The following is a 24,841-nucleotide window of genomic DNA, read 5'->3' on the forward strand; positions in this document are numbered from 1 at the left end:
CTGTGCGGCGCTTCCCTTTATCATGCCACATTGGAGACAGGCCCCCAGGGGGCTCTGGGAGATGCCAGGGTGCAGGGCCAGGGCCAGTTCTGCTACGCGCTCAGATCAGGAGGCCCGGCCTGGGAGCACGCAGGTGCCCTGGGGAAGGGCAGCCCCAGGCAGGGCTGTGTATTTGGGACCCATCCCTGTGTCTAGAAGAGAGGGCCTCTGAGTTCAGGTCCCGAGAGGTGGGCATCCTGGCCTTGCCCTGGATTCTGGAAAATTGGTGGCTCAAAAAGCGGGTGCCATGAGGCCTCACCCCCAGATGTCCGAGCCAGCCTGAGCTGGTGGCTCGCCTGGGGCAGGGTGCGGGCCAGCAGGGCTGTGCTGCTGACCTGAACCTTATTCCCCTGGGACCAGCACTGGGGAAGCACTAGGAGCAAGGTCTGCCTGGGGCTCCCCTGCTGCCCTCTCATTCATTCACTTACTCACTCCCTTTATGTATTCCACACCTACTGAGCATCTACTCTGTACTGGGTACCCGAGGCATCAGAAATCATGTGCACAATATATTGTACCCACAGGAAGTGCAGATTCCAGGAAGAAGCCCGACAGTGGTGATGCGGGGCAGAGAGGGAGCCCAGAATTAAAGTCAGGGGGCCTAGTTCCTGGCTCTGGGCTCTGCCGCTCCCTTCCTGGTACCTGTGCTAATTGGGCCTCAGAGGGAGGGAGCCGAGCTGCCTGCTTCCCACACGTGTCCTGGGAGTCATCCTCACATCGGGGAACCCTGTCCAAGGGGGTGAGGAGAGAGATTTGGGAGAGCAGACACAGGCCTATTGTACAGTGAGTTGGTGCTGAGCTCAATTTCCACATGGGACGTGGGCAGGCACTGCTTGTCTCAGTGAGTGATGACTCGTGTGCATCTGGAGGTGGTGTTAGGGGATTGTGGGAGTTGGTTTTCGGACAGAAGTGAAGTTGGTTAGCATTCTGCAACTGAGTGTGTGCCTTTCTGTGTCAGCCTAGCACAGGAGTGTGCATCAGTGTGTGGGTGTGTGCATGTGTGTGCACATGCATGTTGGGGCACACGACAGTGCGTCCGTGTAAGGTCGGGTGAGTCCGTGAGTGTGTAGAGAACCACAGAAGCCTGGAATGTCAAAGCAGGGAGGTGAATAACAATCACAGTAATAATTCTAATGAAAATAATGGCAGCTGTCACTGTTCTCAGCACTCTCATATTTTGCATGTGTACTCCCTGCAACAATACTGTGAACGGGCAACCCCCATTTGAAAGCTAAAGAAGTGGAGGCTTAGAGGAGCTGAGTCTTTAGCCCAGGGTCAGCAGCCGGTAAGTGGGAGAGCCAGGATTTGAGTCCAGGCACCTGAGTCCAGGGTCCTGCTCCGGGCCACTCAGTCTGAGGCCTTTGTATTTAGGAGAGGAGCAAATCACAGGCGTGAGAGAGCAGGTGGCTTGCGCGGGATCAGAGAATCAGACTGATGTGTATATGTGTGTGTTCATGTGTGTGTTTTGCACGCCAGCACACATGTTCACCCAGTTTGGCCATGTCAACAGGTGTGCCCATGGGCATGTCAGTGCAGTGTGCACGGTGGCCTCTGTGTGTGTCCGTGTGTGAGTACGTGGAGCATGACGTGTTTGGCCAAGTGTTCCAGCACAGCAGGGGGGCCCCTGCAGAGACCTTCCTTGGTCAAGGGGAGGGGAAGAAGAGAAAATGGACTGGCATTTTTTTCCTTTTCTCCTTCTTTCTTTCTTTTAAAAAAACATACAGATAGTCTTTTTTAAAAAGATTGTATTTACTTGTTTTTAGAGAGAGGGGAAGAGAGGGAGAAAAACAAGGGGAGAAACATCGATCGGCTGCTCTGACTAGGGACCTGGTCCACAACCCAGAATGTGTCCTGATCGGGAATTGAACTGGCAATCTTTTGGTTTGCAGGCCAGCACTCAGTCCACTGAGCCATACCAGCCAGGGCTTCCTTTTTCCTTTGGTCTGGAAGGAGTCCCGAGCTTGTCTGTGTGGGGGCTCCTAAACCTGGCTGCACACTGAAACCACGGTTTGTGGAATTTCCCTCCCCACTCACCTCATAACCACATTAAATGGTTCAAGGCGGGCAGGGAGTCTCTGTAGGGACTCTCCAACTGCCACCTCTCTGCAAGGAACCCCTCCCACACCCAGCTCAATCTGCTCAGTCTGATGTATGAACTTCCCTGTACCAGCTGTCCTTAAAGACATGAGCACCTGTGACTCTGTCACCTACCCCCATCATGAGCAGGGATGAGGATAATGTGGGACCAGGCACAAATTTAGAACCAGGCACACCAGTAGCTCTTTGGTGTGCATGCCCTTGTACTTTAAATATTTTTCTTTACACATACCTTGTGTTCTTTTCTGGGAATTTAAGGTGCAAACTGGAAGTGGCTGGGGAAACTAGGGCAGAGGGGAGAGTGTCAGACAGTGTGTGATTTGGAGGCCAATGTTTGCCAGGTCATCTCTGGCTAATAACACAGCAGGTCAGCATTCCTGGAGCCCATGGACACTTGTTGGCAGCCATGGGGATGTTTCTCTGCCAAGTGCCAGGCAGTGCACTAGGGGCTGGGGGACAAAGACGAATAAGGCTTCCAGTCCTGCTCTTTCAGAGCTCACAGTCAAGAAGGGTAGGGTGGAAATGCACAGAGTAGACTTGGGGGTTCATGATTGAGGGCCTTGGAGGAGAGAACAGAGAGCTCTTCTTTGCTAGGAGCAGGGAGGCCGCCTGGGAAGCTGGAGCGGTCTGATCGGTGCTAGTTCAGCTGGGGGTTGAAGACAGTCACAGGTGGCGGCCTGGCCCGAAGAGACAGGAGTGTGCTGGGCTTGACTCCCCCTGGCAGCTGACCAGCGCCTGGCAGGGCTGTTAAACTTGAGCCACCCACGTGTGCGTGAGATGGGCTGTGGCAACTGTGGGTGCTTCTGTCCCTTGGTGACGTGCGGTGGGCCTTAGACCCCTCACCCTCAGTGCTGACGGGACCAGCTCCGAAAGATCCTGGTCTTGGCTGAAAAGAAGCTGGAAGGAAAAGCAGCATGAGGGCAGAGATGATCTTATCAGAGTATCCTCTCTCCACCTCCCTCTGCTGGAGTCTCCATGGTGGGTCCCCGTGCTCCCATTTAACATCAGCGCAGGGATGAAGCCAGAGCTGAGTGCCCTGAGCCCCATCCCCCTTTAGCCCCCTAGCAGCTGGCACAGCCAGCCCTCACTGCCCCACCAAAATCTATTTAAACTGGCCTCAGTCCCAGGAAGAGCTCGGGGGCAGCATGAGAGAAGTCTGGTGACCCTAAAGTCACCGTTTCCATCCCCCCATGCCTGGGACTCTCAGTCCCATTTTTCCTCTTCCCTCTGAGGACACGAGGGCAGGAGGGCACAAGTCATGATTCCTCCTGATGGCAGAGAGTCGCCCAAGCTCCTGCCACAGCTGTCCCGCGGCTCAGCCTCAGCGAGGACAGGGAAAAAGCCACTTCCCAGGGAGAACTGATTTCTACTTGCTCCTCCTCTTGCCAGGCTGTATCCCTTTCTTTGTTCTCAAGAGGGATTTAAAGGACAATAAAGCAGCTGACATGACACAGCATTTACTCCACGCAGGTGCTGGTCTCCGTGCTCTGCATATTGTAACAGCTAACCCTTGTAACAGCCCTGTGAGGTAGGGGCTGCTGTCCCTCATCATTTCACAGACGAGGAAGCTGAGGCATGGAGAACTGAAGGAAGTAACTTGCCTGAGGTCTCCCAGGTAGTAAGTGGTGGAGTTGGGATTCAGCCATGAGTGGTTGGACTCGGGGATCCTACTCGTAGGATAGGTGTCACTGAAACCCTGGCATGCCCCAGTGATGGAGTGGGGACGCCACGACAGAGGAGACTGTGATCTCTAGACCTCATGAGGACACAGAGCCCAGCTGGGGAGACAGACCCCGCACAGCTGCCAACTCAGGGCAGCAGCGATGGCAGAGCCGGGGATTCCCCGGCGCAGGGGACACTGACTCTGAGCTAGGAAGCCAGGCAGCTAAGCCAGGAACGGTTCCCCCAGGAAGGGAGTGGCCAAGGTCTCTGCTGGAGACCACAGTGTGAGAAGTGCCAGAGAGGAGGCGGGGGATGGGCGCTGGAGGCCAGAGCCTAGGTTCTGAGGCAGGACGCGGTGGTCTGCGCCCCCTCCACCCGGCCCGACCCTGCCCCCCAGCCTGGGACGCTGTCGCCGCAGGGGCTGTGCGCGGTGGGTGGTCCCCGAGACGGAGCTGTCCAGTCTGTGCCTGACACCTCTTTTCCCTCCACTCTCTTGGTCTCTTTCAGTTGGAGGAGGACAGACTCTCGGGGCACTCCCTCCCGCGGTACAGCCCCCTGCGACGACTGGCGTCCTCCGTATTCTCCTCCTCCACGCTGGAGACCGAGCATTACCCTCACCCCGGCGGCGGCGGCTCCTCGGGCTCCTCCGGTTCCCTCATTCAGCGCAGCCGCTCGGCGGAGAGCAGCCCCGTGCGGGCGCCTCACCGGCGCCACGCGCCCCTCGCCGCCGGCAACCACAGACTCGTGCCCTCGGTGCTCCGCATCTCGCGGTCCCAGCTGCAGCAGGTGTGGGCCCGCTTCACCCACAAGACCTAGGCTGGGCCCCCCCCCTCCTGGAGGGGGCAGGTGGGGGGGGCGGGGAGCAGGCAGAGACCATGGTTCCTTCCCAGGACGCAATAATCACACACACACATCCCATCCACCCCACCGTGCAATACAGCCCCCAATACGTTGGCCCAAGGTACTGTAATACCCCCACTCTCACCCTCTCCCTTTGCTCTGTGCCAGTCAAATGGTACAGGAGGGGGTGGTGCTGTCCGTGCAGTTTCAGGGATAGGATGGGGGCACTTGGCTGGAGCCACCAGTGAGTCCAGAGTCCAGCAGAAACCAAGGTCAGGGAGGTGAGGCGTGCTGGGTCAGGGTCAGTCTAGCACGGGGTTTATTCTGTTTAATATGTGATCTCTTGGCGCGGCCAGGCCTGGTCCACCCGAGGGGGGTGGCAGAACTGGGCCCCGACTCGGTGGGCTGTGGGCGCCTGCCCATCTGTGTGGGCCGAGGTGTGGCCCTTTGTATGAGATGGGGGTCTGGCCCGCCAGGTTTGGGGCTTGGTGAGGGGTGCCTCTGTACTCGGTGATGTGGGGCAAGCAGTCCTGAGACCCAGCGAGCCCTTTCACATGCCACCGTCATGGAGGACAGAGTCCCTGCCTCCCACATCCTGCCCTAGGAGGCCTGGAGCCCAGCCTGCTGTAGGCTGCCCCTTCCCGCAGGCAGGGGTGCGGTCACGCATGGTGAGACTGGTTGCCTGGCCCAGCTCCTTGGGAGCTGAGGATGGACGAACGGGGCCGAGGGAGCGGGAGCCTAGGGCGCGGGGACCCGGTCTAGAAGCTGGGGCATAGAGGGTGGCTGTTAAGAATGCGCTCAGGACAAATTCCACCACTGCCCCTCTCAGAGGGTGACTCCTTCCTGTAGGTGCTCAGCCAGGCTGGCTGGTCCGAAGGGGCTGTGGAGAAAAGTCAGAGCACAAGGGGAGACAGACCAGACGGGGAGCTGGAGATGGGTGGGGGCGGGGACGCCATATTGCTTTGCCCTTCCTGCCCATTCCTCGGCCCCTAACCTGTCACCACAGGGAACCCCACGGTTCCCTCTCTTCATTCCTGCCCATGTCAGCCAGCGCCCCTGTTCCCCGAGGTGAGGAGGCAGCGATGAAGCGGGCACCAGGAAGGACGGCGCCTGTGTGAGGAGGGAAGGGAGGAGGCCTGAAGGTTTGCAAAATGTTTGTTGCAGTGAGGCTGTGTGTGCCTGCTGTGCGTGTGTGCCTGCCCTCACGCTTGCGAGTGAGTGTGAGCGTGCTTATATACGGACATTTGTGCGTGTGGCGGGGCTGCCTGGGCGGCTGCTTAGGCTGTGTACTGCACAATTCCGTGGGAGTGTGTATGAGTGAGTGTGCACGCGTGTGTGTGAGGGAGTCAGAACGACATTTGTGCAGTCCTTCATAGGTTCCTATGTACCAGCTCTCATCCTGGCTCTCTCTCTACCCGCTTCTCCCCTTGACCTCTGCTTCCCCTCCACTCCCCCTTCAGCTCCGCAGCTATCTCTGGTTGGGGCGGAGGCCTCAGGGAGCTCGTCCTAGCCTGGGGGTGCCATAAGTGGGCGGGAATCTGGAAGGGGAGGTGCCCTCATGGGTGGCCAGCACTGTGGTGGCATGGCTCACCCACGTGAGCTACACGCGCACCCACCTCACCCCTTTCTCCACTTACCCCCCCACCCCCAGGATGTCTAGGCCAGGAGCACCTTCACCATCTAAGACTGAAGCGTGTGCCCTGCCCCACCCCACCCTCAGTTCTGGCCGCTCACTTTGGACCTCCCCTCTAGGCTGTTTTGGGTTGCCGAAAGTAAAGGAGGAGTCAGGGTAGAACCTTCTCGAGAAGGAACAGACAACACTAAGCACAAAGGTGAGGGGGTGGGATGTATAGTAACCCCACTCCCACCTTCCGGCACTGTCCCCCACCCTTTGGCCCTCTTCCCATCCTCCCCAGCTAGTGGCAGGGAGTGAAGTAAAGGGGAGTCTGTCCACCAGCCGCTCCAAAGGTCAGCAACAGTGGGGGCCGGGTGCCCTGCTCTGTCTGGGGTTGGGTAAAACCAAGCATCCTCTTAGCTGGCATTCCCTTCTAGAGGGTTCCACTACCCGACCCTGAGCACAGCTCCCACTCAGTGGCCAGAACCCTGGGGTACTCTAAGATCCCAAAGTGCCTTGTGACTTACCAGAGACGATGGCACTACCTTCAGCCTTGTTTCAGCATTAGATGCATATTACAGTTTCCAAAGCCTTTGGAGGTGGAGACTCCCTTCCAAAGGTGGCCGAATTTACACACACACACACACACACACACACACATCCCCAGAACTGATAGCTGTGAGGGAGGGTGTGTCCTTTAAAGTAAGATCATGTTCAAAACATTTTGTCCTTTGAGGGACACTCTTTTGCAAGCCCTCCCTCGTAGGGCAGAGAGTGTCTTATAAGCCATAAAGCCCTGAGCTAACTGGAGGTGATATTGATAATATTATTATCTTTGGAGGGTGGCTTTGACTTTTGGAAACAGCTAAGGAAGCCACATGGTTGGATCAAGTTCATGTGAAGCCCGGCAGAGACCTGCCTGAGCTGGAGCTGAGCGGCCTGTCTCCAGGCCCCGGGCCGGGCAGCGAAGCTGTGAGCCTGCAATGTTGTCAGGCTCTTTTTCTCTGAAGGAGTTCTCCTCTCAAAGAGGAGAACTAAACGCCTGCTTTGGGAAAGCACACAGCCTCCCCAAGGTCAGCTTTGAAAAGAGGCAGCACTCTGTTGTACTTTGAAAATGCCGTTTTGGTACCTTATAGTCATACCCACCATACAGGAGTGGCTTCCAATTAGTTATTTTCTATTTCATTTAACAGTCACTGGCACCCGGTGCTTATTATGTGCCAGGCAGTGGTCTAAGCACTTTACAAAATTAACTAATTTAACCCTCATAATAGCCCATGACAGTGATTTTTAAAACACGTGATACCTAGTCAGGGGCACTGACCTCTTTCCCCTCAGACCGTCAAATAAAAAAATGACAGCAGCCAACACAGTGATAGCTGTCCAGTGTGAATGAGTCAAAATTATACCTATTTTTTGTCAGATCGGCAAAAATATATATATTTTGGTGTGCTGCAGAATTTTATTAATTAGTTTCTGTGTGCCACGAGATGAAAAAAGGTTGAAAATTGCTGGCCTATGAGGTGGATCCCCATATTATCTGCATTTAATGGATTAATTAGAATATTTAATTTACAAAAACAATATTTTTAAAAAACCCCTGCCAATGCCGAATAACTGAGGTCTTGTCTGATAGGAGTTTTGAAGTTTTTCAGTCTGCGTGCTGGTCCGTTTACCTGCCCTCCTCCTGGCCCCATCTAGTAAGAAGGGAGCTTGTCTGTGAGCCAGACTTGGATGGGGTCCAGGTCGGGCGCTCTGAGTACTGGGGTTGGTTGAGAAGGCAGAGCCTGTCTCTCCAGAGACCACACCACCTCGCATCCCCAGGCAGCCCTGGGGATTAGGTGGCCGAGTAAGAGTTACAGTGAGAAAGCAGATGCTCAAAACCCTGACCTCGGTGGTCTTGGTGGGATCCTCGGGTCAGGCTCCCAGGGTATGAAGCTGGTAAGCACCGACCACGGGGGTCTGAGCTGAGTGTCACCGATTCACTGGTCAAGAGAAGCCAAGCGGTGTCAGGGAGGGGGCAGGTTTGGGAACTGCAGTCAGCAGGGGGCCCCCCCACCATCCTCTGCTCAGCCAATCGTTGCTGAAATCTCCAATCTTTATGTGAAATCTCCCAATTTTTAATTATTGGCATCTATTTTTTTTGTAAACCCCACTTTTAAAAGAAAAATCACTGTGTGAGCCAAACAAAACCGGTTTACAGGCAGAGACCCCAAACTCAGCTTGCAGCCTCTGTGAGCCTGAGCACTGTCTGCCCCCTCTGTCCACGGCTGCAGCTTTCGAAGGGGGGCAGTGTTCTTCCTCAGACCAGGTGGGCTTCTTAGAGGAGAGAGCTCACAGCCGGTAGGGATGTGTGATCCATGCTGCGCGTATGTGCTGTTGAGTGGGCCTGAATGTGTGTGTGGGCCAGTGGGCTTGTTCGTGGTGAGTGGGGCCCTCCTCATAGAACCAGTATTTTCTCTGTGGACAGAACCCCGAGCCAGTAAGGAATGCTTTGTTTAATTCTCCATGATGAGTAGATTCCCCCGCACACTCAAGGCAGCTTGGGTCACAGCAATAACCTCGCAACACTCCCAACCACTAGCATCCAGAACCTAACAGTCTCCCTTTGTATTTCCAGTTTTGGGGAAAATGGGCCTAAAGCTGCCCAGGTGGGAGATGATGGCATCTCTGAACCACGCTAGCACATTAACCCTTACTTCTCCAGGCTGGGGGGCGGGCCTCTCCAACCCCAGGAAAAGCCAGGGGTCCTCTTTGTGGAGGGTCCCTGGACCCTCCTTGACTATTTCTCTCCTCTGCCCTGCCCAGGGCCCTTTTTCTGGGGAGGGGTAGTGCTGTCTGCCCAGGCAGTGGGGGAAGGGAGTCTGGGCTAGTGAGGCGAGATGAAGGAGCTGGGTCAGTGTGTCTGCACTGGATGGCCAGGGGAGGGGACCGTGCGTAAGGGGGCCTGGTGGGAGCCCCGGCTGTGGGAGCACAGAGAGTGAGTGCTGCATCCTCTGCTGTCCTTGGGTTGGTTGACTTGCACCCGAGGATGGAAGTGTAGACCCCTAAGGAGGGCCTGAACCCCGTGGGCTCCACCCTCCCCCAACTCCACTGAGATCCCAACCCAAAGGGCAGTTATCAGCCCCCCCACACACACGACGGGCAGCTCTTGGTATCAGGGACTGTGGTAAATCCCTCTCCTTAAGTTGGGGGCATGTCCCCAAAGTTCACATTATTCCCATTAGGAACAGAGGTGCCCCTGGGACCGGTGGGTCAGCCTCTGGAAATTTTAAAGCATCCTTCTCCCTAAGGGAGAGGCTCCCGGCCTGAGGACCACATCCCTCCAATATCCCCAATGGTTCCCCACCCTCCCAGCCCAGGGAGGCCCTGAGCCCGAACGGCCTCCTCCCCCAAGGGAAGAGTTGAGAAGCAGCAGCAGTGGGGGAGGAGGGGCAATGAAACCCGAAGGTATGGCAACCTTCCTAGACCTCACCTTCCACTTGGTTCCGCGGTCAGTTCCCCCACGTACCCTCTTTTCTACCTGCACAGGCTGGGGGAGGTGGGGTTCACTTTGTCATACTAACTGGCGCACACACGCACACAGACACACACTGCGTAGCTGTGTGCACACTCCGCCACTCTCCGGACAGCAAACTGGCAGGCCCCCAGCCACGGAGAGCACAGGGACCGCGTTTCCCGGCACCTCTCGCAGGTTTCCGAGTGTAACGGACCCCAGCCATTACTTTCCACTCTGTCCCTGTCCCCGGGACCCGCCCGTGTCACGCCCCTGCCCGTGCCGCCGTCGCGCACCACGAATGTACGTTCCATCTTTTTAACTAGCTGCTACTGGCGTGACCAGGGGGTCGCCCGGCCTCCGATCCCCGTCCCACCCGTCCCCAGAGCTTCCGTCCCGGGCGCTCCGTCTCCGTGTGCGACCCCGAGGGACTTCAGCCCCTGTCCTGCGCCCCCAATCCGCCGAGCTGCCTGCTGCTAAATACTTCACTTGGGTTAGCGCCCCCTGCGCCCGACGTTGCGTTAAGTCCGCGTTCGCTTTCCCCTCCACCGGCTTGCGACCTCCGGGTCCCTGGCTCCGGGGCGGGGCGGGGCGGGGCGGGGCAGGGGCTGGAGTGGGGCTCGTCCCCCAGTGCTTCCAGGTCGGGGGTGCAAACGAAGGGCTGGGAGGGGGAGCTGGCCCGTTTTCCAGGCTCCAAGAGCCTCCATTGCCCCACCACTGATTCCGGTTACCTCACCGCCCACACGGCTGTCCCCCAACCCCCAAATAATTGGCCTTGCAATTGGATGCCAAAGAGCCCAGAGTAGAGGGGGGAGCCAAGATTGGAGCCTAGGTCTCTCAGAGCCACCCAACACCCTCCTTTGGCCCACCCCTCAGCGTCCTTGTCTCCTGCTCCACCCCACTCCACCACTGAGGGCCCTAGGGGAGACCCCAAACTTGCCCCCCACTTCCGGCTCTTCTCCTTCCTCACCCCGAAAATAAAACTCAGGGACCAACATCTGCTTCCTTTGCACTTGCTCCGTCGACCCCTCCCCTCACTTGGAGGGGCTTCTGTGAGGGAGGAGGCGGGGTTTGGGGCTCTCGCGGCTGGCAGTATTGAGCAGGAGAGAGCTGGCCCCTGCCCCCTGAGAGGCCGGGACTGGCGGGATGGAGGGAGCTCAGCCCCGGGGCCCAGCTGAGACCCTTCTCTCCAAGGACCTGAGGAACCCCCTCGCAGCGTCAGGAGGCTTTCCCTAATCGCGGTGGAGAGGGGAGCGAGGGATGGGAAGGGGGTTGGCAAGAGGACCCTCCCGCGTCCCAGCCGGTTTATTCCTGAGCCTCCCCCTCCCATCATAAATCCCCGCCCTCCTTTTGTACTGCAATAATACTGTATTATAAGCTTGCACTATTCCCTGACCCGGCCAGCGTAAGCATGCACGAAACACTCAAAACCGCACACACGAAGATGGGACGCTCCCTCCCCCTTTCTCTCTCCGGGGTGCGTCCTCAGTCTACACAGCGGCGTCGGGGCCCCGGGCCCGGGTAGAAGAGCATGCACTGAGCCCCGCCCCTAGACTGCGAGTACTGTACAAATCCAACACTTGAAACCGACACGCACACGCGCGGCGCCGCCACGGGGGTGGGACACGGACACGCACCCACACGCACACGGCTGAGCACGGGCGGGGATGGGGGCGCCCCGCCATCACGCGCGTCGCTGTGCGAGGGATCTTGTGCCTTTTTAAGTCCCTGTATGTTAATGCAGACAATCCGGAGAGCTTGTGTACTACCAAATTCTGATTAAAGACGCCTTCCAGGAACCTGGGCTTCGCCTGCTTTCTTTCACCCACCTCCTTCCTAACCCACCCCTCACGCAGACCCCAACTCTGGCGTTCCCTGGTTGGGCAGAGGACAGGGGCTCATCTTTCCCTGACTCAGGGGTGGGGTGGGCGCGGATTCCAGATCAGTGGATCCAGCCGCAGCCTAACCTGCAGCTGAGACCTGGGCTGACTGGGGCGGGCCAGGGGACCCCCAGGAAGTTTCAGCCTGTTTGGACGTGAGCACCACTCTCTGTCAGGTCCCAGCCTTTCATCCGGAGGATGGGCTTGAGACTGGACTCTGGTCTCTGGGGCCCAACCCAAACCTGCCCGCTTGCTGACTTGCCAAGGTCAGGAGGAGAAGTGTGGGCCCGCTGCGGGTTTCTGTGTGGATCAGACTGTTGAATCGTGGGTGAAATGGGGTGGGAAGCCAGGTCCCAGAGAGCTCTGTGAGGCCACCACGGGAGCCTTTCCCTGCCTCTCTGCTCTGATGGGGGATCTGAGGTAGCCCTGGCCTGGGGAGAAGGGTCTGTTGAGGGAGATCAGTGAGAACGTGGGGGTGTAAGGATAGCACGTGGGTTGAGGGAGAACTGGGTGAATGAGATCGTGGGGACAGGGAGAAGGAGAGCCCCTGTTGAACAGCCTTCTGAGATGGCAGAGGGTGGGGGGGGGGCTCTCCCTCTCCCCTCAGATTCCCACCCCACCCTGCAGGCCTGTCCACGCAGCGCCAAAAGAGGAAAACGCCTCTCTCCTTGGGGCCTGAAGCAAATATTGGGGCAAAAGGCCAAGCTACAGCTGCATCCCTGGACCTCCAGAGCATTTAGAATGTCCCCAGGCTGTCTGCTCCTTGTCCTGGGGCAGTCAGGGATGGGTTGGGGACAATGAGACCTGGAGGTCAAGCGGGGAGATCTGTCTAGATCTAGGGTAGGCAGCGCCTTCCCAGGTCATCTTACCTCTTCCACGCAGGGGTCTGTCACTGGCCAGTGAGTCGGGGGTGGGTGGCACTCCTGGGTGTGGGGTGGAAGGACAGAGGTAAGGCTTTTGGCTGGGCAGATGTGGTCTGAGAGCAGAGGCCCAAACAGACAGGGGAAGAATCTGGGAAAGGCGGTGGTGAGCAGAGGAGGCCACACTTGACTTCTTCTCATCTCCAGTTTTCAGGCTGGACAGTTGTGGCAAGGCAGAGCTTCCCCTGGGAAAGGGGGCGGTGGGAGGTGTGTGCCTGGTGGCTGCTGAGTAAAGAGGGGGGCACTGCTCTGAGAGGCACAATGTCCTCCCGAGCCCCCCCCCCCACAGTGGGGGAAAGGTGGGCATCAAGGCTCACTCTCCTGCTTTTGTCACGCGGCAGACCCCCTATTCGACCTTGGCACCTGTGGGCTGATATGTGGTGTGCAGTGTCTGGGCCTGGCCAGGGTCCAGGCAGGAGAGCTGCTCTGTGCACCCGGTGTGGGGATGGGAGTGTGTGGAGTAACCTGTCCCCAGTGTCAGCGTCAGAGAAGTCAGGGCTGAAGAGAGCCCAGTTTTGTTGGTGGCAGGGGAAGATGGGAGTCAGGTCTACCCATCTCCCTTCATGTTTCCTGCTGACTGGAGGAAACGTGGTCTTGGCCTAGGTTCTGATGCTAATGAGACCCGGGCCCCCTGCTCTGGGCACCGTCCCGGGGAGGGAGTGGGCTAGGGCCTTCGTTCTGAGTGTCTCAGCTCCAACGGCCTGCCTGCCCTCCTTCTGTGATTCACCCTATGACATCTGCCGTCTGCCAAACTCCAGTAAAATCACCAGGGAGCTTTAAACAGATTTCTGGGTCTCATCTCTGCTCTACAGAATCTGGAGAGTAGGACTCGGTATTTTTAAGAAGCAGCCCCAAATAATGCTGTACCAAACCAGGCTGGAGAGTCACAATAGGCAAAACTGAATCATAAAAGGTCGCTGCCCTGGGGAGGGAGCAGGAAGACGTGAGCTTCCCCAGACCCCTCCATCCCCTGCTGACACCCAGCATTCTTGCTTCCCTCTGAACTGGAATGGAGGGCAGGTATCTCTGCTGTCCCCCTCTCATGGTGTCCCCGGCCTCCAGGGCCATGCACACAGAAGCTGTCTAGTGATCGCTGGCTGAGTGAGTGAGCCCTGGGCTGCACGGGCGACTGCATGAATGAATCCTCACTGGGCTCAGGCATCCAGGGGAGGCCCACAGGAGCCAGACCTGGCAGGGCAGAGGGATTTTAAAATAGAAAACTGAGCATGGCCAGGTGGAGGTGGGCTTGGCGGTGATCCTTAGGACAAAGCCCTCCCCACTGTGAAGTTCGCAGCCCTTCCTGCTAGAGAGCAGAGGATCCCAGGTTTCCCTGCTTGTGAGGGTGGGAGGCCAGTGAGACAGTGGAGAGAATTCTGGTGCAGCCAGGCCGACGGGCCTTGTGACTCGGGCATGTCAACGCCTCTTTCCAATGTAGTTTTCCCGTCTGATGTTACCACCTATGCCTGATTTTCAGTTCTTGTTCCTCCTCCCTCCCATGTAATAGAAGGGAGGTGGTGCTTTGAGGTGGAAAGAGAGAGGATTCAAGCTGTGACCATCTAATGTGGGCACTGTGAGAGGCGAGTCCATCCTAGGGATGGGGCTTTTTTCAGAAAGATCTAGGACCTGGCCAGAGGAAAAGGTGGTCCTGCCAGGGATGCCCAATGTGTCAGGGATGGGCAGGGAAAATAGGCAGAGGTTCTGCTGAGAAAGGATGCCTGGTGGGGTAGAAGGATACCCCTGGAGGTGGGATGTGTCTGGTGCTGGGTGGGTGAGTTCTGAGCTGGGCAGGAGGGAGACATGATCAGAGCTTTATGTTTGTCTCCCTGTCCCTGGCTCTCAGTACCACCACCTGGTCCACAAACACAGGAGCTCACAGCACCGTTCTCCACCTCTGCCCAGTCATCTTCTCTAGCCTTGATGTTGGTTATTAAACATAGCAAAGGGCCATGGCACAAGGCCTGGCACGGAAACAGTGCCTAATGTTTGCTAAATGAATAAGTGAAGAATGAGAATGGTGCAGAAAAAGGAAACAATTGCTAGGGACTTCCAGGCAGGACATGAAGGGCACAGCGCTCTGAGGAAGCTTCCTGTCTGACTCTGACAGGGCGTGCTGAGGTCCTGTCTAGGGTCTGACGCTGCCCTGTCTTGCATCACTTCCCCCTCTCCAACCTCGTCCATCAAGGCCTCACTCAATGGTTTGACCCCCAGAAAAATGTCAGTTGGGGATGGGAGAAGTCACAGACAGCCTTGGGCGGGTCCTTGGCCTGGGGGATTCCTGCCTTCCCCCTCCACCAGCCTTTGGGCTATTTGCACAGAGACGTCAGCTGGCCGAACCCCTCCTTTACCCATGACCCTCTCCCCCATAGGTGTGGTACTTGGGTGTTTCTGGAGTTGGGGAGAGAGGCAATGATCTCTAAATCAGGGTAGGAGTGGGGTGGGAGGGAGGTAACATTTATCGTGAAACTGCTACATGCTAGATCCATTGCTTGTATGCTCTCATTTATGATCGCGGCCTTTGTGGAGCGAGCGTTATCCCCATTTCACCTCCCAGTACAGAGACTGCGCACCCCATGAAAGTAAGGGCCATGTCTATCTTGTGTAACACTGGATTCACAGACTCAGGACTTCTTCGTGAATAATGACTGAATAAAGTAAAAACTCTCAAGGGGCTTAGTGTTTCTGAGGAGAGAGAAGCAGGCAAACACCTGCATGTGGAATAGAGGGCAGAAGTTGCTCTAATGGAAGGAGGTGGGAAAACAAGTACAAAGGAGGGTGGTGAAGTCTGCTTGGGTGGGGTGGACAAGAAGGCTTTTGGAAGAGGAGCTGTTTGAGCCAAGTGCTGGAAGAACAGGAATTTTTCATGTGAACAGAAGGGGTGAGGAGGATCCCCGGGCAGAGGAAACTGCCTAGGAAAAGACCCAGAAGTGTGAGATGCATGATGCATTTAGGGAACTACTGGTGGCATCTGAATGGCCGGGGTGTGGGGCAGGGGATCAGAGGGTGCCGCTAGAAGTAAGTCCGGAGCAGAAGAGGAGCCAGATCATGGGGCAGAAGGGCATGTGGCTTCTCCTGTGCCAAACCAAGGATTGGAAATGCCTCCTGAGGACTGCGGGGGCCGGTGGAGGCTTCTGCAGGTTTGAAGCAGAGAGATGGGATCAGATTTAAATGTCAGGAAGATCCCTCAGGCGGCTATGGGACAGTGGGTGAGCAGTATGGGATGGAGAAAACAGGCCAGTGGCTGGGAAACCACCAGGCAAGACAGGGCTGTACCCACGGACTGGGGCAGCAGACACAGGTGCCAAAGAGGATGCTTGGCAGGACTCCCAGAGAGTCTGCGTGGCACCCGAAGGTGCTGGAGATGTCAGGATATCTCTGCGGCTTCTGGTCTGGATGGGCTGCGTTTAGGAAGACGGAGGCCCAGTGTGAGCAAAGAGGCTAACAAAGTGCTGGACACCGTTGGCACCGTCACACCTGGAAAAAAGCCACGTCAGCCTAGACGGGGCCCGATACACTGTGGGTGCCTGGTGCGGGGGGTGTGGATTGGCAGCGTAGAGCTGGAGAAGATGCAGCAGCTGAGGTTCTGATAAGGTGGTCAGGCTTTTCTAGTCTGGAAGGAAGGAGGCTAAGGGGAGACGTGGCAGGGGTCTTAGGAAACCAAGACTGGGCCCTCAAATTGCCAAGGACTCTGTACAAAGTGTCAACGGGGAAAACCTAATCAAATGAAAAGAAACTGCCCTTCATAGGTGGGCTGTGAATTCCTTGAGGAAGTGTGGACTCAAAACACCTGCAGAATTCTGGAAAATTCCTGGCTGATAGGCCAGGAAGAGGCAGAAGGGAAGGGTTCTGGAGCTCCAGTGGCCTTGCCTGAACTTTGCCTTGTCCCACACGGGCTCTGGTGGCCTTGGACAGCCAGCTCCCTGGCTACAGAGGAATTGTGTCCTGTGAGGAGGTGGTGAGGGCCCCTCTGTGGACCTGGTTTCCTCATATGTAAAAGGGAGGGTCGATCTGCCTTGCAATGGTCATTTTATTCTGTCGATTGAACTAGAGTGGCTCTGGGTTTCAGGATGCACGTGGTGAGGAGAGGAGTGAGGGAAATGGGAGACTGAGAAACAGAAAAGCCACCAGGATCAGGGCCTGGGACTTCACAGGACTTGGAGCATGGACATAAGCGTTCACCGGAGATTGACTGAGCTCCACTCTAGGCCCTGGGGATAGAGCAATGAGCAAAACAGACCCAGTGCCTACCCTCATGGAGCTCATACTCTGTGGACACAGCTGGGCACATGGGCCTCCTAGCTCGTGGGTGCAGTCCAGGTCTTCTTGGGCCCGGAAGGGTGGGTGACCTCAGTGGGTCCCTGTGTGTGCCCCTTGCAGGTGTTCTCCGTGGCGCCCCCATTTGAGGTGAATGGTCTCCCACGAGCTGTGCCTCTGAGTCTGCCCTACCAGGACTTCAAGAAAGACCTTTCCGATTACCGAGAACGGGCTCGGTTGCTCAACAGGGTCCGGAGGGTGGGCTTCTCGCACATGCTGCTCACCACCCCCCAGGTCCCACTGACTCCTGTTCAGCCTCAAGCTAATGGGAAGGAGGAAGAGGAGGAGGAAGAGGAGGAAGAGGAAGAAGACGAGGAGGAGGAGGAGGAGGAAGAGGAGGAGGAAGAGGAGGAGGAGGAGGAGAATGAGGAGGAGGAGGTGGAGGAGGAGGCAGTAGCCCTGGAGCAGGCACTGGGGCCTCACAGTGGCTCCAGCAGTGAAGGGAGCGAGAGGAGCACGGACCGGAGCCAAGAGGGTGCCCCGTCCACGCTGCTGGCCGACGATCAGAAGGAGTCCAGGGGCCGGGCCTCCATGGCTGATGGGGACCTGGAGCCTGAGGAGGGCTCCAAAACGCTGGTGCTCGTCTCCCCTGGCGACATGAAGAAGTCGCCTGTCACTGCCGACCTGGCCCCTGACCCTGACCTGGGCACTCTGGCGGCTCTCACTCCTCAACATGAGCGGCCGCAGCCCACCGGCAGTCAGCTGGACGTATCTGAGCCAGGCACCCTGTCCTCCATCCTCAAGTCCGAGCCCAAGCCCCCTGGGCCTGGGACAGGGCCGGGGACCACAGCAGTGATCACAGGGGCCGGGGGAGTGGCAGTCACCTCTTCACCCTTCACCAAAGTTGAGAGGACCTTTGTGCACATTGCAGAGAAAACCCACCTCAACGTCATGTCTTCCGGTGGACAAGCCTCACGGCCTGAGGATCTCAGCTCTGGGGCTGAGCTGGGCCTGGAGGTGCCCTCTGATGGGAGGGCTGCAGAGGAAGGCGTCTCTGTGCCCCTGGAGAATGGTGTTGCCCAGGCAGGGCTGGAGAGCTGTGCCCTGTCTGGCCCTCCAGGGGACACCCCCTTGGAGGTGGCCATGGACTCACTGCCCAAAGCCTCATCCCTTGCTGACGGGCCAGCCCCAGCATCCTCGCTGGAACCAGGCCCCGAAAAACTGGCCTCCATCACCCCCAGCCACCGTGCCATGCCAGGCCCTCGCTCCAGGAGCCGTATACCTGTCCTGCTGTCCGAGGAGGACACGGGCTCAGAGCCCTCGGGTTCACTGTCGGCCAAAGAGCGGTGGGGCAAGAGGGCAAGACCACAGCAGGACCTGGCCCGGCTGGTGATGGAGAAGAGGCAGGGCCGCCTGCTGTTGCGGCTGGCCTCTGGGGCCTCATCCTCCTCCAGCGAGGAGCAGTGCCGTGCCTCTGAGACGCTCTCGGGCACGGGCTCTGAGGAGGACACGCCTGCCTCTGAGCCCTCTGTGCCCAGGAAGGTCGGGCAGGCAGCTACCACCCGGAGCCGGATCCCCCGCCCTATCAGCATCCGCATGTCCACGCCTGCCCCAGCCCAGCAGCCCCCTGGCAGACCCCATGGCTCAGCCCCAGCATCTGACACAGCCATCACCAGCAGGTGAGAAACCACTGCCAGCCCCAGGGTGGGCAGGGGGTGACCACAGAAGGCCTCCACCGGCAGGGGCTTCCCCAGAGGTCAGGGGCTATTGAAGATTCAGGAAGGATCCTCAACTATACCTCCTGTCCACCACCTCCCCGGCAGTCTCTCTTCTGACTTAGGCCCAAGGCCTGTCCCTGGAGTCAAGGGAGTGGACACAGAGAGCATGCCCGGAGGGGAGGAGTGCCAAAGGAAAGTTTTGGCCAGTTTTGGGAAAGGTTGACGGTGGCCAGTCGGGTCTACACACAGCCCCTGATGTGCCATGGGGCATTTGAAGCCGAAGGATAAAGCCCAGAATAGTTGGGAGAAAACATTATTCATATTTATATAGACGTGGGTATATTATAGAGTAGAATGTAAAATCCATGGGAATTTGAAAGATGAAATAGAGATGTCAAAGAAAGCCTGGAGCAAGCTCTTTCAGTAGCAGCCTGGGGGGGGGGGGGGGGGGGCACAGGTCCTGCCCTAGAGGATGGAGCAATAGGCCTCAGTTTATCCATCTGTGCCATGTTCTCAACCAGGTCTGAGGGTGCTGGACTCCAGAGCTCACTGCGATTCTGAAAATGTCTTCAGAGAGATTCTGAAAATTTCTTTTCTTTTCTTTTTTTTTTTTGTGCCTTCTTTTCTCTTGCCTTCTGTCCTCTGCTCCTCCCTCAGGCTCCAGCTGCAGAAGCCCCCAGGGTCGGCCACTGCTACTGACCTCCGCCCCAAACAGCCCACTGGACGCGGCCACGGCCCAGGGCGCGCCCAAGCCAGCACCAGGCCTCCGGCGCCTCGCAGTCCGGGTCTCCCAGCCTCCACCGCGCGCAATCCCAGCGCGTCTCCTCGGAGCCAGTCCCTGTCCCGAAAAGAGAGCCCCTCCCCGTCGCACCAGGCCCGGGCCGGGGGCCCTCCATCCCGGGGCGCCCCGCAGGCCCGGCCCGAGCCTGACGGCATCCCCTCCCCAGGAGGCCCCAAGAAAGGACCCAGAGGGAAACTCCAGACTCAGCGCGCAGCAACCAAAGGCCGGGCAAGTGTCGCGGAGGGCCGGGCAGGGGCCAGATAATGACGCGCGCGGCTCTGCGCGGCCTCCCATCCTCACTCCAGCCCCCAACCTGCAGTCGGCCACACTGGAACAGCTCCCAGCACAGCCTTACGCGCCTGATGCGCGCCACCCGCGGCCCCAGCTTCCCGCCAGCATCCGCCACAGCGCGCGCCAGCGCCTGCCTCGCCCTTCCGCCGGCCAGGCCCTACCGGTGGGGGGCACCGCGTCGCAGGGGTCGCGCTCGCCTCCCCATCCTTTCCCAGTCACCTCCCACTTCCTGCCGCCCTTCTGGTGGGGCTGGCTCACCCTCTGCCCCGGGAAGGCTCAGCCACTCTTCACCGAGGACCCCGCTCAATGGGGACACCCCGCTCACCCACTAGGCCTCTGCTGCTCTCCATGCTCCACCCTCCAACACACCTCTGCTTACACCTACAGAGCCTATTCCGCCTCCCAACACTCTTCCAGCCAAAGCCCCCGACCCCTCCGCCGGCCCCGCCCTTTTCAGAAAGGCAGCCTCAAATTCTGGAAGTGGAGGCTTCAGCCTCCCCTAGCGGGCAACCCCACAGTTTCCTGGGAGGGACCACTTCTCAGCGGCTAGACTGGAGCTGGGAAGGTGGGACCGAGGGGCCATTGGTCTACTCAGGTGTGAGGGGGCCCCAAAGTCAGCTCCATCCTGGACACCCTGTAGGAGTCAGTGGGCAGGTGATGGTTGTTACTCTCCTGCGCCTCTGAGGTGCAAAGCCCCTCCTCCTCTTAAATTTGAGTGGGGTCTCAGTGGGAACCATGGAGCCTGTGTGGGCTGCATGCCTGGTCAAGTGGGAAGTTGGAGGAGGGTGTGTAGAGAAGTTTCACCTGTCTCTTGGCCCCTCATCTAGTACTCAGGACCCCTCACATCAGGAATTCCATGTTGCCATCTAACCTCAATCTTGCCTACTGCAGTTTCGGCATCTCCCTTCTCTCCTGGGTTCAGTGGAGGTGGAGAATGGCTGATGATCATCTCTCTCTGGCCCTTTGGAGATTCAGGAACACAGTTCTGGCCAGGTCACCCTCCCTGTTCTCCTGGCTGTGACCATCATCTCCCCCAGTGGGCAGAGAGAAAAGAAACAGAGACAGACAGCCAGACAGCTGGCCCCTGGGCTCAAGGCAGAAAGGCCCTTCTAACTTTCAGATTGTATGCTTGTGTGATGGATCCAGTGCCAGTCCTCTCCTCCCCAGTTCACCCTTCGGCTTGTCCCCTCTTGTTCTAATTCCAAATCATATAGCTGAGCTGTCCCTGCAGAAGGCGAGGACTGTACTGCTCCATGAATGGATAAGGGGCCTCCTCCCAGGTCTGGCTTGTGCAGAGCTCTCATCCCAGCTCATCACAGACCCCAGCTTCCCGTGGCTGGGCCAAGCAGTACACTGGCTGTTGAAGGGACGGCCAACCCTGCCTATCAGGGACAGGTCCCCTGCGGGCCTCCTCCATCCTCAATACCCACAGCCTGTGTCCCTTGGTCTGTCCCTTCTGTTCTTCCCTGAGTCATGGAGAACAAGGCAAGACCACCGGGGAGGAGGAAGAAAGGCCCCGGCATGCCCCAGTGGTCTGGCAGCACCCAGCGCTCGTCGCTTAGAAGGATGCCCACGAGGAAGTTGGCCCAGGGAGCAGCCTGCTGGTGCCAGCGGAAGCCCCTCATGGAGAGACAGCAGGCTTGGGCAGCTGTTTCCATGCCAAGGTGGTGGCTTCTCTGCAGACCTGACTAGGGGAGGACTCCAGGGTGGACAGCCTTTGAGTTCCACCCCATGCTGATGCAGAAGCTCCCAGAACACTCAGGAAACCTCTCTGGACAGAGCTCTCCTTGTCAACCTGAGACCCTCCCAAGGCCTCTACTGCCCTCTGGGTCGAGCAGAGGGGGTGGAGGAGGGACCACTCCCTCCCACCTAGAGCTTCTCTGAATGACAATCAGCTCCTGCCAGGTGGGGCCAGGGCATGACCCCTCGTGCCCAGGTCCTGGGCCTGCTCCTTGCCACCAACCGAACTGTGAATGTAGGGCCCCCAGCCTCACCCCTGCCCCAGGACCAACAATACCCTGGTTTGGTGTTGGGAGGAAAGGGAGGTGACCTGAGAGAGCCCAGGCCCATCCCACCCCCCAGCTTCACCCAACACCAAAGCTGGGCAGAGCTGCAAAACCCTGTCTGTCCTTGGGAAATCAGACCTCCCTAGGGCTCCCAATTGATCTCAGGCCTCTGCCTCATCGAATGTCACCCAGGTTGGGAGAGGAGGAGCAGGGGTGAATGTGGGAGGAGGTGAGAGGACTCTGCTTCTCTCCCCAGGAAGGATCAAGGGCAGAGGAAACCACATCTTCCAGTGCCCCACCCCTAGCTGCAGCCTCCTGTCCCTTGAGCACCCACCCCCTCCACCAAGTCCTGTGGGTCCTGAGCCCCTTCTCTATAAAAGAACGTCATACCACCATTCCCACTGAGCCCTTCCAGCACTCCCTCATCATTACAACCTGTGTCTCTGGCTCAGAGGCGGGGCTGCTCACCAGAGAACACGCCTTCCCTCCCCTGCCTCACTGTGCACCAAGAGGGTGCAGGAGAGGGGCTGTGCCTCGGGCACATGGGCTCCCCCCTTCCCAGCTCCTCACAGGGGCCTGGCTTGCTCAGTCTTCTCAGCTCCAGGGACCAGCCCTGGTGGGCAGGGGTGGGTGGGGGGCAAGGAGTTGCCTCCCTGTTCCCAGAGAAGCCACTGAAGAATGTTTACATGCCAAACAGAATGTAACACTCCCCCTCCACCCCCATCCCAGTCACTGCATGGCCTCTGCCCACCTTGCACCTGTCCACGGACCATCCCCTCCCCCAAACACCCTGGAAGCCGCTGTCATGATTAGAGCGGGTCTCAGAAGGGAAGTAGCCATCACACCATTAAAAAGCCTGTGGACCTTTCTTTCTGTTGACCTGGACTCTTCTTCCTTTTGGGGGAGAGGGCAGAGCCCAGGCCCTGGACAGGGAGCGGGCAGGAGAGAAGAGCACAGGTTGGTGGGCAAGTGGGGAGGGGCTGTTCTGGAGCAGACTGTCTCTACAGAAGAGGACATGGAAGCCCTGGAGGACGCAGGTAACTCACTCAGGGTCACGCTGGTGGAAGGGGACTGACCTGCTATCTCTGATGGCAAAGTTTGCGTTCTCTCAGCCCTTGGTTGCCTCTCCCAAGGGCCAGAAAGGGAGGGAGGAAGAATTTCCATTGCCCAGAAGTTAACAGACACAAGTGAGGTGTCCAGAAAACCACGGAGCGCCGCAGCTCACAGGCAAGGAAGAACAATGGTCGTTATTCTGGCAAAATCTATGAAAATCACAAATGAACGTAGCCTGTGGCCCAGCACTTCTAGAAATGTATCCTATGTATATACTTATAAACACAAAATTGTGTGTCTAAAATTATTCATTGCAGTATTCTTTGTATAGCTGCACAAAGCCTCATCTGCAATTCTGAAGCCTAAACAGTTCTGAAAATGGGGAGTTTTTCATTAGATTGGCACAAACTCATTTGTTACCAAAACCTGACAAAACTATTCATAGTCTTTATTAATTCCATTTATCATACCCATTTGCCGTCTTAGATCTGATTAGGGGGTTTCATACTGCATGGAGTATGTACTGAATTGCCTTTCTAAATATTCACACGTGTGTGTGTGTGTGTGTGTGTGTGTGTGTAATATCTGAATTCTGAAAGAAACAGGATCCCAATGGTTTGGATAAGAGACTGTGGGCCTGTAAAAACAGACATTCAAATGTAATCTAAATGTCTCTTTGTTGGGGTTGATTAACAGAGTGTGGCCACCCATATATGATGGGGACCCCACCATGGGGTAATATGAGGCTTTACAGTGAAAGAGGTAGCTCTTCATAGACACTTACGGACTGTTCTCTAAGACTAAGACCAAGACTAAGTCAAAGAACTGTGTGTATAATGTGCACCTATTTAGATGAGTTAGAGGTCTCGGGTTGCTTCTGGGAGGGAAGATTGGGGAAAGAAGGCTTTGGAATAGGTACTTGCTGTACCTTCTGCATTTTAAACCCTAGGTTCATGAAGTGTGAATCTTCCATCCAGGCAACACATAAACAATTTCTGCCCCAGGGCAAGTTCCTGGCGCTGCCTGGGATCAGACTTAAAGGAGCTCAGGCGCCAAGGTCCTGCTCTCCCTCCAAGAAGACAATTCAGACGCACCCCATTAAAAAGCCTGATAGTTAATTTACATCCCAGAACCTGGGTAACCATCTTCCATTCCCTGCAGCGGCCTCCTGGAACCCCCTTTTCTTCGACGTGGATGGCAGGGGGCTCTAGCGCCTGATTCACCAGCCTTCAGTGGGGCGCTCACATACTTTCATCTTCCTTGTTTAAAAATGTCAAAAGTGGGTCATGTTTACAGTAAAAAGGCAAATACTAAAAGCATGTAAAATAAAACACAAGAGCCCCTTATCTATGAATATGATCACATAGAGGTAGTGTATCCATAGGCTGTGCAACCATCGCCGCACTCAGTTTTAGAACATTTCCATCACCCCAAAAAGAAACTCCATCTCCATTGGCAGGCACTCCCATTTCTCCCAACCCCTCCAGTCCTATGCCACCATTAGTCTCCCACTTTATAGCTCTATGAAGATTTTTTATCCTGGACATATCATATAATTGGAATCACACGATATGTGGTTCTTTGTGATTGCCCCCTTTCACTTAGCGTGTTTTCAAGGTTCACCTGTATTTTAGCGTTTGTCAGTACTTCATTCCTTTTCATGGCTGAATAACATCCCACTGTATGGATAGACTGCATTTTGTTTAACCATTCATCATGGATTTGGGGCTTTTTTTCTACCTGTTGGCTATTATGAATAATGCTGCAATGAATATTTGTTTACAAGTGTTTGTGTGGACATACTTTTTCATTTCTCTTTGATTTATGCCCTGTGCAAATATCCAAAATAGAGTTGCTGGGTCATATGGTAACTCTATGTTTAATATTTTGAGGAGTTACCACACTTTTTCACAGTAGTTATACCATTTTACATTCTCACCAGTAATGTATGAGGATCCTTATGTTCTTTTTAATGGCCTGAATATTCCTTAATTCATTTAACCAGCTACATGTTGATTTTTCATTAGATCCCCCCCCTCCAACCTTTCACTATTTCAAATAGTGCCAAAATTAATATCCTTGCTTTGGTCTTTGCTTACTTCTCCAAATCTAATTCTAGTTTAAATCCCTAGAATAATCAAATATTCTAGATGAAAAATGGTATCTTGTTCTATTTTACATTTATTTTATTA

At 56.6% G+C, this 24,841-nt stretch overlaps 1 protein-coding gene across 1 annotated transcript in view; it reads left to right on the forward strand.

Annotated features, from left to right (window-relative positions):
* TTBK1 (tau tubulin kinase 1) overlaps window positions 1–22,780 on the forward strand; it is a 41,791-nt gene extending 19,011 nt beyond the window's left edge. The window contains exons 14-15 of the mRNA XM_054569396.1: window positions 16,924–18,479; window positions 19,176–22,780. Coding sequence (XP_054425371.1) covers window positions 16,924–18,479; window positions 19,176–19,563 — 1,944 coding nt within the window. The 3' untranslated portion in view covers window positions 19,564–22,780. The remainder of the gene's footprint in view (window positions 1–16,923; window positions 18,480–19,175) is intronic.
* Window positions 22,781–24,841: the final 2,061 nt, after the last annotated feature.

Source organism: Pteronotus mesoamericanus, unplaced genomic scaffold (assembly GCF_021234165.1).
Source record: "Pteronotus mesoamericanus isolate MK-2021 breed Mesoamerican mustached bat unplaced genomic scaffold, CSHL_Meso_final contig_20, whole genome shotgun sequence".
Classification (NCBI taxonomy): Eukaryota; Metazoa; Chordata; class Mammalia; order Chiroptera; family Mormoopidae; genus Pteronotus; species Pteronotus mesoamericanus.